This window comes from Panulirus ornatus, chromosome 44, assembly GCF_036320965.1.
Source record: "Panulirus ornatus isolate Po-2019 chromosome 44, ASM3632096v1, whole genome shotgun sequence".
Taxonomy (NCBI): domain Eukaryota; kingdom Metazoa; phylum Arthropoda; class Malacostraca; order Decapoda; family Palinuridae; genus Panulirus; species Panulirus ornatus.
In genome coordinates, this window is record NC_092267.1 from 7,526,396 (window position 1) to 7,540,684 (window position 14,289).

The window sequence follows — 14,289 nt, forward strand, 5'->3', positions numbered from 1 at the left end:
GGAAAGAGACTTGTGTGAGGAAGTACCAGGAGAGACTGAGTACAGAATGGAAAAAGGTGAGAACAATGGAAGTAAGGGGAGTGGGGGAGGAATGGGATGTATTTAGGGAATCAGTGATGGATTGCGCAAAAGATGCTTGTGGCATGAGAAGAGTGGGAGGTGGGTTGATTAGAAAGGGTAGTGAGTGGTGGGATGAAGAAGTAAGATTATTAGTGAAAGAGAAGAGAGAGGCATTTGGACGATTTTTGCAGGGAAAAAATGCAATTGAGTGGGAGATGTATAAAAGAAAGAGACAGGAGGTCAAGAGAAAGGTGCAAGAGGTGAAAAAGAGGGCAAATGAGAGTTGGGGTGAGAGAGTATCATTAAATTTTAGGGAGAATAAAAAGATGTTCTGGAAGGAGGTAAATAAAGTGCGTAAGACAAGGGAGCAAATGGGAACTTCAGTGAAGGGCGCAAATGGGGAGGTGATAACAAGTAGTGGTGATGTGAGAAGGAGATGGAGTGAGTATTTTGAAGGTTTGTTGAATGTGTTTGATGATAGAGTGGCAGATATAGGGTGTTTTGGTTGAGGTGGTGTGCAAAGTGAGAGGGTTAGGGAAAATGATTTGGTAAACAGAGAAGAGGTAGTAAAAGCTTTGCGGATGATGAAAGCCGGCAAGGCAGCAGGTTTGGATGGTATTGCAGTGGAATTTATTAAAAAAGGGGGTGACTGTATTGTTGACTGGTTGGTAAGGTTATTTAATGTATGTATGACTCATGGTGAGGTGCCTGAGGATTGGCGGAATGCGTGCATAGTGCCATTGTACAAAGGCAAAGGGGATAAGAGTGAGTGCTCAAATTACAGAGGTATAAGTTTGTTGAGTATTCCTGGTAAATTATATGGGAGGGTATTGATTGAGAGGGTGAAGGCATGTACAGAGCATCGGATTGGGGAAGAGCAGTGTGGTTTCAGAAGTGGTAGAGGATGTGTGGATCAGGTGTTTGCTTTAAAGAATGTATGTGAGAAATACTTAGAAAAGCAAATGGATTTGTATGTAGCATTTATGGATCTGGAGAAGGCATATGATAGAGTTGATAGAGATGCTCTGTGGAAGGTATTAAGAATATATGGTGTGGGAGGCAAGTTGTTAGAAGCAGTGAAAAGTTTTTATCGAGGATGTAAGGCATGTGTACGTGTAGGAAGAGAGGAAAGTGATTGGTTCTCAGTGAATGTAGTTTGCGGCAGGGGTGTGTGATGTCTCCATGGTTGTTTAATTTGTTTATGGATGGGGTTGTTAGGGAGATGAATGCAAGAGTTTTGGAAAGAGGGGCAAGTATGAAGTCTGTTGGGGATGAGAGAGCTTGGGAAGTGAGTCAGTTGTTGTTCGCTGATGATACAGCGCTGGTGGCTGATTCATGTGAGAAACTGCAGAAGCTGGTGACTGAGTTTGGTAAAGTGTGTGAAAGAAGAAAGTTAAGAGTAAATGTGAATAAGAGCATGGTTATTAGGTACAGTAGGGTTGAGGGTCAAGTCAATTGGGAGGTAAGTTTGAATGGAGAAAAACTGGAGGAAGTAAAGTGTTTTAGATATCTGGGAGTGGATCTGGCAGCGGATGGAACCATGGAAGCGGAAGTGGATCATAGGGTGGGGGAGGGGGCGAAAATTCTGGGAGCCTTGAAGAATGTGTGGAAGTCGAGAACATTATCTCAGAAAGCAAAAATGGGTATGTTTGAAGGAATAGTGGTTCCAACAATGTTGTATGGTTGCGAGGCGTGGGCTATGGATAGAGTTGCGCGCAGGAGGATGGATGTGCTGGAAAAGAGCGTGGTTGAGAGAGCAGAAGAGGGTGTTTTGAGGTGGTTTGGGCACATGGAGAGAATGAGTGAGGAAAGATTGACCAAGAGGATATATGTGTCGGAGGTGGAGGGAATGAGGAGAAGTGGGAGACCAAATTGGAGGTGGAAAGATGGAGTGAAAAAGATTTTGCGTGATCGGGGTCTGAACATGCAGGAGGGTGAAAGGAGGGTAAGGAATAGAGCGAATTGGATCGATGTGGTATACCGGGGTTGACGTGCTGTCAGTGGATTGAATCAGGGCATGTGAAGCGTCTGGGGTAAACCATGGAAAGTTGTGTGGGGCCTGGATGTGGAAAGGGAGCTGTGGTTTTGGGCATTATTGCGTGACAGCTGGAGACTGAGTGTGAACGAATGGGGCCTTTGTTGTCTTTTCCTAGTGCTACCTTGCACACATGAGGGGGGAGGGGGATGGCATTCCATGTGTGGCGAGGTGGCGATGGGAATGAATAGGGGCAGACAGCGTGAATTGTGTGCATGGGTATATATGTATGTGTCTGTGTGTGTATATATATATGTGTACATTGAGATGTATAGGTATGTATATTTGCATGTGTGGGCGTGTGTGTGTGTACATTGTGTATGGGGGTGGGTTGGGCCATTTCTTTCGTCTGTTTCCTTGTGCTACCTCGCAAACGCGGGAGACAGCGACAAAGCAAAATAAATAAAAATAAATATAATATATATATATATATATGATCTTTCTTCTCATGCCCAGGTGCATATGCACCAATAATCACCCACCTCTCTCCATCAACTCAAGTGTTTTGGGAGCAGCTAAATGAGTGTGTTAGCGGTTTTGATGCACGAGACCGGGTTATAGTGATGGGTGATTTGAATGCAAAGGTGAGTAATGTGACAGTTGAGGGAATAATTGGCATGCATGGGGTGTTCAGTGTTGTAAATGGAAATGGTGAAGAGCTTGTAGATTTATGTGCTGAAAAAGGACTGATGATTGGGAATACCTGGTTTAAAAAGCGAGATATACATAAGTATACTTATGTAAGTAGGAGAGATGGCCAGAGAGCGTTATTGGATTACGTGTTGATTGACAGGCGTGCGAAAGAGAGACTTTTGGATGTCAATGTGCTGAGAGGTGCAACGGGAGGGATGTCTGATCATTATCTTGTGGAGGCTAAGGTGAAGATTAGTATGGGTTTTCAGAAAAGAAGAGTGAATGTTGGGGTGAAGAAGGTGGTGAGAGTAAGTGAGCTTGGGAAGGAGACCTGTGTGAAGAAGTATCAGGAGAGACTGTGTACAGAATGGAAAAAGGTGAGAACAATGGAAGTAAGGGGAGTGGGGGAGGAATGGGATGTATTTAGGGAATCAGTGATGGATTGCGCAAAAGATGCTTGTGGCATGAGAAGAGTGGGAGGTGGGCTGTTTAGAAAGGGTAGTGAGTGGTGGGATGAAGAAGTAAGAGTATTAGTGAAAGAGAAGAGAGAGGCATTTGGACGATTTTTGCAGGGAAAAAATGCAATTGAGTGGGAGAAGTATAAAAGAAAGAGACAGGAGGTCAAGAGAAAGGTGCAAGAGGTGAAAAAAAGGGCAAATGAGAGTTGGGGTGAGAGACTATCAGTAAATTTTAGGGAGAATAAAAAGATGTTCTGGAAGGAGGTAAATAGGGTGCGTAAGACAAGGGAGCAAATGGGAACTTCAGTGAAGGGCGTAAATGGGGAGGTGATAACAAGTAGTGGTGATGTGAGAAGGAGATGGAATGAGTATTTTGAAGGTTTGTTGAATGTGTCTGATGACAGAGTGGCAGATATAGGGTGTTTGGGTCGAGGTGGTGTGCAAGTGAGAGGGTTAGGGAAAATGATTTGGTAAACAGAGAAGAGGTAGTAAAAGCTTTGCGGAAGATGAAAGCCGGCAAGGCAGCAGGTTTGGATGGTATTGCAGTGGAATTTATTAAAAAAGGGGGTGACTGTATTGTTGACTGGTTGGTAAGGTTGTTTAATGTATGTATGACTCATGGTGAGGTGCCTGAGGATTGGCGGAATGCGTGCATAGTGCCATTGTACAAAGGCAAAGGGGATAAGAGTGAGTGCTCAAATTACAGAGGTATAAGTTTGTTGAGTATTCCTGGTAAATTATATGGGAGGGTATTGATTGAGAGGGTGAAGGCATGTACAGAGCATCAGATTGGGGAAGAGCAGTGTGGTTTCAGAAGTGGTAGAGGATGTGTGGATCAGGTGTTTGCTTTGAAGAATGTATGTGAGAAATACTTAGAAAAGCAAATGGATTTGTATGTAGCATTTATGGATCTGGAGAAGGCATATGATAGAGTTGATAGAGATGCTCTGTGGAAGGTATTAAGAATATATGGTGTGGGAGGCAAGTTGTTAGAAGCAGTGAAAAGTTTTTATCGAGGATGTAAGGCGTGTGTACGTGTAGGAAGAGAGGAAAGTGATTGGTTCTCAGTGAATGTAGGTTTGCGGCAGGGGTGTGTGATGTCTCCATGGTTGTTTAATTTGTTTATGGATGGGGTTGTTAGGGAGGTAAATGCAAGAGTCTTGGAAAGAGGGGCAAGTATGAAGTCTGTTGGGGATGAGAGAGCTTGGGAAGTGAGTCAGTTGTTGTTCGCTGATGATACAGCGCTGGTGGCGGATTCATGTGAGAAACTGCAGAAGCTGGTGACTGAGTTTGGTAAAGTGTGTGGAAGAAGAAAGTTAAGAGTAAATGTGAATAAGAGCAAGGTTATTAGGTACAGTAGGGTTGAGGGTCAAGTCAATTGGGAGGTGAGTTTGAATGGAGAAAAACTGGAGGAAGTGAAGTGTTTTAGATATCTGGGAGTGGATCTGTCAGCGGATGGAACCATGGAAGCGGAAGTGGATCATAGGGTGGGGGAGGGAGCGAAAATTTTGGGAGCCTTGAAAAATGTGTGGAAGTCGAGAACATTATCCCGGAAAGCAAAAATGGGTATGTTTGAAGGAATAGTAGTTCCAACAATGTTGTATGGTTGTGAGGCGTGGGCTATGGATAGAGTTGTGCGCAGGAGGATGGATGTGCTGGAAATGAGATGTTTGAGGACAATGTGTGGTGTGAGGTGGTTTGATCGAGTAAGTAACGTAAGGGTAAGAGAGATGTGTGGAAATAAAAAGAGCGTGGTTGAGAGAGCAGAAGAGGGTGTTTTGAAATGGTTTGGGCACATGGAGAGAATGAGTGAGGAAAGATTGACCAAGAGGATATATGTGTCGGAGGTGAAGGGAACGAGAAGAGGGAGACCAAATTGGAGGTGGAAAGATGGAGTGAAAAAGATTTTGTGTGATCGGGGCCTGAACATGCAGGAGGGTGAAAAGAGGGCAAGGAATAGAGTGAATTGGAGCGATGTGGTATACAGGGGTTGACGTGCTGTCAGTGGATTGAATCAGGGCATGTGGAGCGTCCGGGGTGGGCCGTGGAGGGCTGTGTGGGTATGTATATTTGCGTGTGTGGACATGTGTATGTACATGTGTATGGGGGGGGTTGGGCCATTTCTTTCGTCTGTTTCCTTGCGCTACCTCGCAAACGCGGGAGACAGCGACAAAGTATAAAAAAAAAAAAAAAAAATATATATATATATATATATATATATATATATATATATATATATATATATATATATATATATATATATATATATTTTCCCTGGGGATAGGGGAGAAAGAATACTTCCCACGTATTCCCTGCGTGTTGTAGAAGGCGACTAAAAGGGGAGGGAGCGGGGGGCTGGAAATCCTCCCCTCTCAATTTTTTTTAATTTTCCAAAAGAAGGAACAGAGAAGGGGGCCAGGTGACGATATTCCCTCAATGGCCCAGTCCTCAGTTCTTAACGCTACCTCACTAACGCGGGAAATGGCGAATAGTTTGAAAAAAAAAAAAAAAAAAAAATATATATATATATATATATATATATATATATATATATATATATATATATATATATATATATATATTTTTTTTTTTTTTTTTTTTTGCTTTGTCGCTGTCTCCCGCGTTTGCGAGGTAGCGCAAGGAAACAGACGAAGGAAATGGCCCAACCCACCCCCATACACATGTATATACATACGTCCACACACGCAAATATACATACCTACACAGCTTTCCATGGTTTACCCCAGACGCTTCACATGCCTTGATTCAATCCAATTCAATCAATATATATATATATATATATATATATATATATATATATATATATATATATATATATATATATATATATATATATTTTTTTTTTTTTTATACTTTGTCGCTGTCTCCCGCGTATATATATATATATATATATATATATATATTTTTTTTTTTATTATACTTTGTCGCTGTCTCCCGCGTTTGCGAGGTAGCGCAAGGAAACAGACGAAAGAAATGGCCCCCCCCATACACATGTATATACATACGTCCACACACGCAAATATACATACCTACACAGCTTTCCATGGTTTACCCCAGACGCTTCACATGCCTTGATTCAATCCACTGACAGCACGTCAACCCCGGTATACCACATCGCTCCAATTCACTCTATTCCTTGCCCTCCATTCACCCTCCTGCATGTTCAGGCCCCGATCACACAAAATCTTTTTCACTCCATCTTTCCACCTCCAATTTGGTCTCCCTCTTCTCCTCGTTCCCTCCACCTCCGACACATATATCCTCTTGGTCAATCTTTCCTCACTCATTCTCTCCATGTGCCCAAACCACTTCAAAACACCCTCTTTTGCTCTCTCAACCACGCTCTTTTTATTTCCACACATCTCTCTTACCCTTACGTTACTCACTCGATCAAACCACCTCACACCACACATTGTCCTCAAACATCTCATTTCCAGCACATCCATCCTCCTGCGCACAACTCTATCCATAGCCCACGCCTCGCAACCATACAACATTGTTGGAACCACTATTCCTTCAAACATACCCATTTTTGCTTTCCGAGATAATGTTCTCGACTTCCACACATTCTTCAAGGCCCCCAGAATTTTTGCCCCCTCCCCCACCCTATGATCCACTTCCGCTTCCATGGTTCCATCCGCTGCCAGATCCACTCCCAGATATCTAAAACACTTCACTTCCTCCAGTTTTTCTCCATTCAAACTCACCTCCCAATTGACTTGACCCTCAACCCTACTGTACCTAATAACCTTGCTCTTATTCACATTTACTCTTAACTTTCTTCTTCCACACACTTTACCAAACTCAGTCACCAGCTTCTGCAGTTTCTCACATGAATCAGCCACCAGCGCTGTATCATCAGTGAACAACTGACTCACTTCCCAAGCTCTCTCATCCCCAACAGTCTACATGAAAAATTAACAATGAATATAGTATCCTGATTAACAATAATTTGTTCATCTGTTTCACCAAAAAGATTGATATTGCCTATCTATTTTTCTCATAATTAGAAAAAAAAAAAAGGTGCATTGATTTTTCAACTTAAAACTTTAGAAACACTGGAAATGGCTTGTGACTGCCCACACCTGTAGACCATGCAGTCCTCTCCAACCCTTAGAGATGACTGCTTAATAGATGGCGGTGGAGGTGGCCCATGGGAATTGTTATTCGTCATTCCCCCACGTAATGGTGGTATTTCAGTACCCTCAGTCCTGAAAGAAAATAATGATTTAAATAATGATTGGGCATTAATCACAGTTTTCAGAATTTAGAAGCTTATAACTCATTTTTGCATCAGATTATTTTTTTTTTTTTAGAATTCTTAATATCAGAAGTCTTTAACATGTGGCTTCACTGATTCATCTACTGAAAAGAACTGTCACATCACATCTTTATGTCTGACAGCTCCTCAGTTGGAATTGGTGATTTTTTTTCATAATCCAAACTAATAAAAAGTAAAAAAGTATCAGTTCTGAACTGTTCATTGACATAGTAATTCTAATACTAAGAGCTGTAAATATGAGTATCTTAAGCAAAATGAAAGTATACTCTTATCTAAATGTACTGAAGTCTATGTAAGAGGAAACAGAGGACTATGATTCTGTGCTATCAACTCTAGAACTTACCATCGATAACCATTCTTGAGACCTTCATCCACACTTTCTGCAGACACAGGCTGACTCTTGCTACGCATACCACCTTTACCAAGGCAGACATCACCTGGACCTAAACAGCAACAATATGATTATCAAGATAATCACAATATAAAAATCAACTTCAGAATAATATAATCACTAGCTTCCATGCACAAATGCATTAATACATACACATGAGCTTTTCTAAATGGCCCCGAAAAAAATCATAAGTAAGAAAACTAATGTTTCATTCACTGCTAACACTACTGTGTGGATCTGCATGATTTCTCAGACATAATATGCAACCCATGTAAACATCTACATATGTACCAAACAAACATGTTAGCTTTCCATAGAAATTATTATACAGGAAAAAATGAAGTGCAATATCCTACCCTAACAGTACTGGGGAATAAAGCTTATCTCAGGTAATACATATCCATAATATCTTCAATATTTTGGTGAAATATTTTCATCTATGCTATTCATACCTTGTCTTGCTGTACACCACAGTGGTTCATTCAAACCTTCTTCACGCATAAATACTGTATCTATGCATTTCAATAGGTTCCAGCCCTAAAACAGTTCTCATTTATGACTACTGTGGTTTTTCTTTTTACTTTCCTGAGGGGACTTGGGTTACTGAATATAAGAAACATGGTAAAACAACTCAGGCTAAAAAACTTTTCAAAATATACATTGACAAACATGACTTAACAGGTGTGGAAAAGTCTTGATAGCTTCAAGACCCCAAGAAATATGTTTCATGAGTCCACTTGAGTTTACAATCCCAGGGCTGGGAACAAATTTTACATATTTGTGTACAGTATGTGTTGCATGCATATTTCTTATTCACTAAGTAGTTTTAAATATTGTGTACAGTACATGTTGCATGCATATTTCTATTTCACTTGGTAGTACACTGAATTATCTTTCATCTTTCATGATGGGTTCTCATGCATATTCATTTGGAAACTTTACATATATTCCAAGGTATTATTGCAGATTTCTTTACTCTGTTTTGCCTTGTTAGAGAGTGCTTACCTGCATGCAAGAATTTTCAATAAGGTTTTGCCAAAATGGCATGGCTAGCACTTGGCATTTATTGCAAGTCTTCCTTTCTTCTGCCTAGTACATTACATAATTACTATTCTGAGTTCATTTAGGAATGCTTTTGACCAAATGTCCTGTTTCTTTTCAGTGTTTTTATAGATGATCCATGCTTGGTTCATAATTCTTCAGTAGTATGCTGAACAGCTGTTCAAGCATCCTAGCTGTGTTTACAGTATATTTTTGGTTGATTCATTTTTGGTATGTTTCATGGTACTTTTGAAGATTCAATAACTGTATATTTCTTGTTATTGACAAGTTTTTAGGTTCAGTACATTTTCCTTTATACCACATATATTACTGTATATCTTTCTCTTCTTTTAGATTAGATAGTTCCAGATTTTTTTAGCCTTTCATGATATTTCATACATTCTTTCCATTTAATTTTGCTCTTGAAATATTCTTTAACGTGTGTATTTCTGTTTGTTAGACAGCAAACATATACATTAAATATTTTCATTAACAATTTTCTTTCAAGCGAAAGTTCTGAAAATCAGGCCACAAAGTACTTGGCCCAATAAGTGTTGTCTTCTCAGTACAGGGTGTCTACCTATCTATCTATATCTATAGGGTGTCACTAATATATATCTTACTTTTCCCTAACATTTTTGTACGAATATTTCTTTGTTAAATTCCATCAAGGTTATTTCTGCCCACTTGTATATTGTATTTAAGTTATTTTGCATCCCAACTGTTTTACTTACTCTGGTGTCATCAGCAAAGCTCCTGACTTTGCTTTCTCCAACTTTTCTGTTAATGTTTGATATCATTAATATAAAGAGACATGAGACCAAGAGATATGGTACTCTTTTCTATTTCAAACTCTCTGTTAGTTATGATAATCCTTAATCCATCTTTCTATATTGCCTTTAATCTTGTTTAACTACACTCTCTTGTAAAATTCTGTGGTGTACTTTGTCAAATACCTTTGCAAAATTGAGGAAAAGAGCATGCTTTCCCTTTTTGTGCATTAAACTTTTCTGTGTCCATAAAATGTGATGGTAACTGGATTTGCATACTTTTTCCAGGTACAGATCCATGTTGGCCTTTGTTTATGAAGTTGCTCTTGATCAGCTTTTCTACTGCCTGTCCTTTTATCACTTGCTCAAAGGCTCTTATAACATATAAAATCAATCTTTCTGGCCTGCACTGCTTAAGTATTAGCCTAGGATCCTCCTTTGTGTACTGGTGCTATATATACCAAATTATTTATGTCTGCAATTTTGCTTTTTTTCAGGTATTACCTCATCAGTACTATGACTAGTTTTCCTATCATTGTTTTTGTCTTCTTGAGGAAGATGGCTGGAATGCCATCTGAACCTGGAGCTGAATTTTCTCGAGTTGATTAATCTCTCTCATGGTATCATCTTCCAATATGTCAATATACTTGAGCACATTTTTATTATGTTAGTTGTATAATACACTACTCTTCTGGGAAAATTGGTTCAGTAATATTTGTTACAGAGATATTCTGTAGGAAGATTTTATTTTTCCCTTTTTATGCCAAATATACAAAAAAAGTATACAGTGAAGATTTCTAAAAACTCTTTGATCCACTTTCCTAGTTTCCATTAATATTTTTGGCTTGCCATTGTTTTAAACAGTACTCCTTAAGTTATTTTGTCAAATGCTTTTGCAAAATCCAGAAAAAGTTTTCATTCTTTTCCCTTGCATTCAGGTTTTGCACATGGCATTATAGTGAAACAGCAGTAGCATTTACATACTTTATACCTACATGCTACAAATTCTTGCTGGTCTTATGAGATAATAGTTAACAAGATGTTCCAAAATATACTAATTTATCACTCTCTTATATTTGAATTATATGCAATGTTAGGCTGACATTTGTGCAATGGTCTTGTGTATGCAATTTCTTTGCATATCTGCTATGTTGGATTGGTCTGATCTCTGCCTCATTTACATTATGGGGAGGTTATGCAATTGTCTTTCTTGTCTTATTTGGAAATATATCTGGAATTCCATTCGTTCCTATTGGTAAGCTCTCCAGAAGTTGACATGTTGTTTCAGTTATATCTCTTTTTACAAGGGCATGATCGTCAAAGTGACCAAATATCTCATCATCTAAATCTCCATTTCTCACTGAAAACTGACTTATACTGATTGATCAGTATTTCCCAATTTCTTCTGGAGCTATTCTTAAAATAATAATTTCCCACTTTAAGGTACTGTACTTTAACTATGTATGCAAATAAAACTTTTAGATATGTTTCATGTTCTGCATTGCTTTTTCCTCATCTACTCTCTTCTCTGTGACTCCGTTATTTCCATCAGCATTTCCTGTTTTTTCTTAGAGAGAAGTACTTAGGTTGAAATTTGCCTAAAATGCAGGGCTAGCACATAGTGCTCCCCGCTTGCTTTGTTTGAAGAATAATGCCATTTTCTTTCATGTCAATAAGCTCATTATGTAGTTATTAATTCTAGGCTCATTTGGGACCTACTTCAACCATAAAAAGTAATTTTTTAATACTTTTGTAGTTATTCTAGGCATGTATCAAATTTCTTTGGTAGTGCAATGACTAGTATTAGAGAGAGAGAGAGAGAGAGAGAGAGAGAGTCTGATGCATAGGTACTATATAAGAATATGTTTAGCAGCTGAATAATGTGATTTTGGATGTGGAGGTGAATGGAAGAAGATGATCCTTATGTATAAGGATTAATTTAACAGTCACCATTCATCAAAATATATAAATATCTTCAATATGCTGATCATATTTGGAGGTCCTTACTGTGTAACAAATGTGACATCTTTTCATATACATTGTCAAAGCTTTATTGTTAAGCAGATACATAATTTCAAAATATACAGTTGATTATTTGAAGGAATGTCTGAGAAAGGGATACTAAAGTCTGAATAACCAAATAATCACAAAAACATAAACATCATTCAGTTTTCAAGAAAGACAAGTGTTGTATACACTGCATGAACTGGATTAAAACACTTCAAAATAGTATCATGTTATCACTTTCCTATTAATAGCTGAATCATTAGTACAAGTGACTAATCTATGGACATGTAATTCAATCCTCTATCTAAATGTATTTCACCAATAAAATTCTATATTTTTATAGGAGCAAGAATCACTTTTTTGATGATTTACTCCTTTTATTTTTCTTCTTTGCTCCAGAGCTCATTCCTCGCCTAACCATGCAACCCCTCCACCATGCCTGGATCTTGGAAGCCGCTTTGTGATGCAGATCTTCTTCTTCTTTCTTTAGTCGTTCCATCTCTTGCTCAGCTTCATATTCTTTTACAACACTCCAGTATTCATCATATTTTTTTATCAATTCTTCTAAATTACGTTTCTTGTTTTCAACTTCTTCTTGCCACTGAGCTACTTCCTCCCTCTTCTTCTGAGTGTCTATTCTAGATTTTTCTTCCCATTCCAGTATTCTAGATTCAAGTTTAGCACAATTTTCTTTCAAGAAGGCAGTTAGTGCATCATGCACCCGTATCTCCTGGGGAATTTCACGGCCAACACTGGCAATTTCCTTACAAATACTTTGTTCCTCTTGCTCTATACGAAACTGAAGATTCTCAATTTGGACCTTGGCAACTTTTTTCTCATATGCCTCTCTTGTTGGATTTAGTCGTTTAGCATCACTTATTGCCTTCAGCAGGTTTGCAATATCTTCATCTTTTTCTTGAATCAACTTCAAAGTATCCTGTTTAGCACTTTTCAGGTCCCTTTGAAGGCCTTGTAACTTATTGCTCTTCTCAAAATGCTTAGCTTTCCATTTTTGCCCTTGATACATGGCAATAAAATCTGCCTTCTTCTTTTGATCTTCTTTCTCATGTGAAATATATTTTTCTAAGCAAGTAAAGGTTTGATTTTTAATCAGTTCATCAGATAATTCTAGTAAGATTTTTTCTATTGAGTCAAGATCATCATGAAGCTTCCTGAGTTCAAGATCCTGAACTTTATCATTATTTTCATTCTCAGTCAAGTCAGCTTCATCTACAGCTGTAGCTTGGAGAGGTTGTTTTGGCAAAAGTTCTTGTATAACCTGGATTCTTAGAGCAGCTTTCTTGATAATTTTACTAAACAAAATTCCAGTATTAGGATCTAGCTTCTTTTCATCAGTATCCATTTATATACTGCTGGATTACAGAAAAATGGTTTAAGAGGAAACAGAGTATGGTACAGTCACTAATATGCTGTGATAATGAATAGTTGTTTTGTCAACAGGGTTAGTTTCCATAGCAACCACATATTGGCACGAAAGAAAATGGATAACAACCAACTCATGTTATGATAAACTAAAACAAATAAATGAATCAGAAAATAAACTGATTTATAGAGGTATTTATGACACAGAGTAGTTACTTTATTTACTAGGCACAAAAACAAAACAGACCATAAATACCCTGTACTGTATATGACTTGACCAATCCACACATATCTTTCAAAATATAAAAATATAAATGACCTAAGTGAATTCAGTAAAAAAAATCACATTTCATTGCAACTCTTATACCATATACATTTAAAATATTACATGATATTATTTAACATAAAAAGTATCTATTGATAGATAATAATCATACGAATGTTAAACTATACAGCAGTTTTAAGCTCGGTTTACATACTTTTTGAAGTTCATAGGGAAATTTTGGTAACTGACCTTTTGGTTACTGCATCAAGCCATTTCTCCACCCCTGAAAACTCCCCTCTGAACAGTGACTCTCAGAAAATTCACATTGATACATGAATACAATAAAGTAATAGAATGAAATTTATTTATGCCTTTTGCTTGGTTTGGTTTGGCTAAATAGGTTTGGTGATGCAAGGTTATGTTAGAAGTAAGGCTCGACTGTGGGTCAACATAATTTTCCAATCTCCTTTCTTTCATATAGAATTAAGTATCATCCAATTTGGGATAATTAAGATGTATTTATTTCTTAATATTTGAAAACCTCCACCACATAGTGTTCATCAGATTTCAAGAGTGCCACAGTGTAAGGGTTAAAACCTTGTTTACTAGAGCTTTCATTACACCTCCACTTTTTCTCCCTTTCAGGACTCTACTCCCAACACTGGCTTTTTCACTGTCATCTATTTATCCAGCTATTTATATCTCTGATGCCCATTCCCTCTGGGAATTCTAAGGAAGAGTTTCCACTTATCCTTTTCTGTACATGCCTCCCTCGCATATACAATGCCATAGATTCTTCCATCATCCTCCCAGATAACTAAACTCATCCATAACTCCTAGTGTGCAATTAAAACTGATATTACATGGTAAAAGCCTGTCTCTTTCAAAAATTAGTCTTCCCATTGTTAACCAGTACACCATTATCACTTTACCTTGCTCTCAT

At 38.2% G+C, this 14,289-nt stretch overlaps 3 protein-coding genes across 15 annotated transcripts in view; 1 reads left to right on the forward strand and 2 right to left on the reverse strand.

Annotated features, from left to right (window-relative positions):
• The window catches only part of unc79 (UNC-79 domain-containing protein), a 216,704-nt gene that overhangs the window by 36,421 nt on the left and 165,994 nt on the right, over positions 1 to 14,289 (reverse strand). For all 13 annotated transcript variants that reach the window (XM_071687677.1, XM_071687676.1, XM_071687673.1 and 10 more), the window contains 2 exons: positions 7,833 to 7,932; positions 7,293 to 7,418 (listed from right to left, as the gene is read on the reverse strand). In XM_071687677.1, the coding sequence (XP_071543778.1) occupies positions 7,293 to 7,418; positions 7,833 to 7,932 (226 nt within the window). The remainder of the gene's footprint in view (positions 1 to 7,292; positions 7,419 to 7,832; positions 7,933 to 14,289) is intronic.
• Positions 1 to 14,289, forward strand: part of LOC139762701 (alkylglycerol monooxygenase-like) — a 255,753-nt gene that overhangs the window by 20,001 nt on the left and 221,463 nt on the right. The window lies entirely within an intron of this gene.
• LOC139762702 (dynein regulatory complex protein 9-like) lies at positions 11,561 to 13,166 on the reverse strand. Its single transcript, XM_071687689.1, has one exon. It carries the CDS (start codon positions 13,059 to 13,061, stop codon positions 12,051 to 12,053), a length of 1,011 nt encoding a protein of 336 aa, XP_071543790.1. The 5' UTR covers positions 13,062 to 13,166; the 3' UTR covers positions 11,561 to 12,050.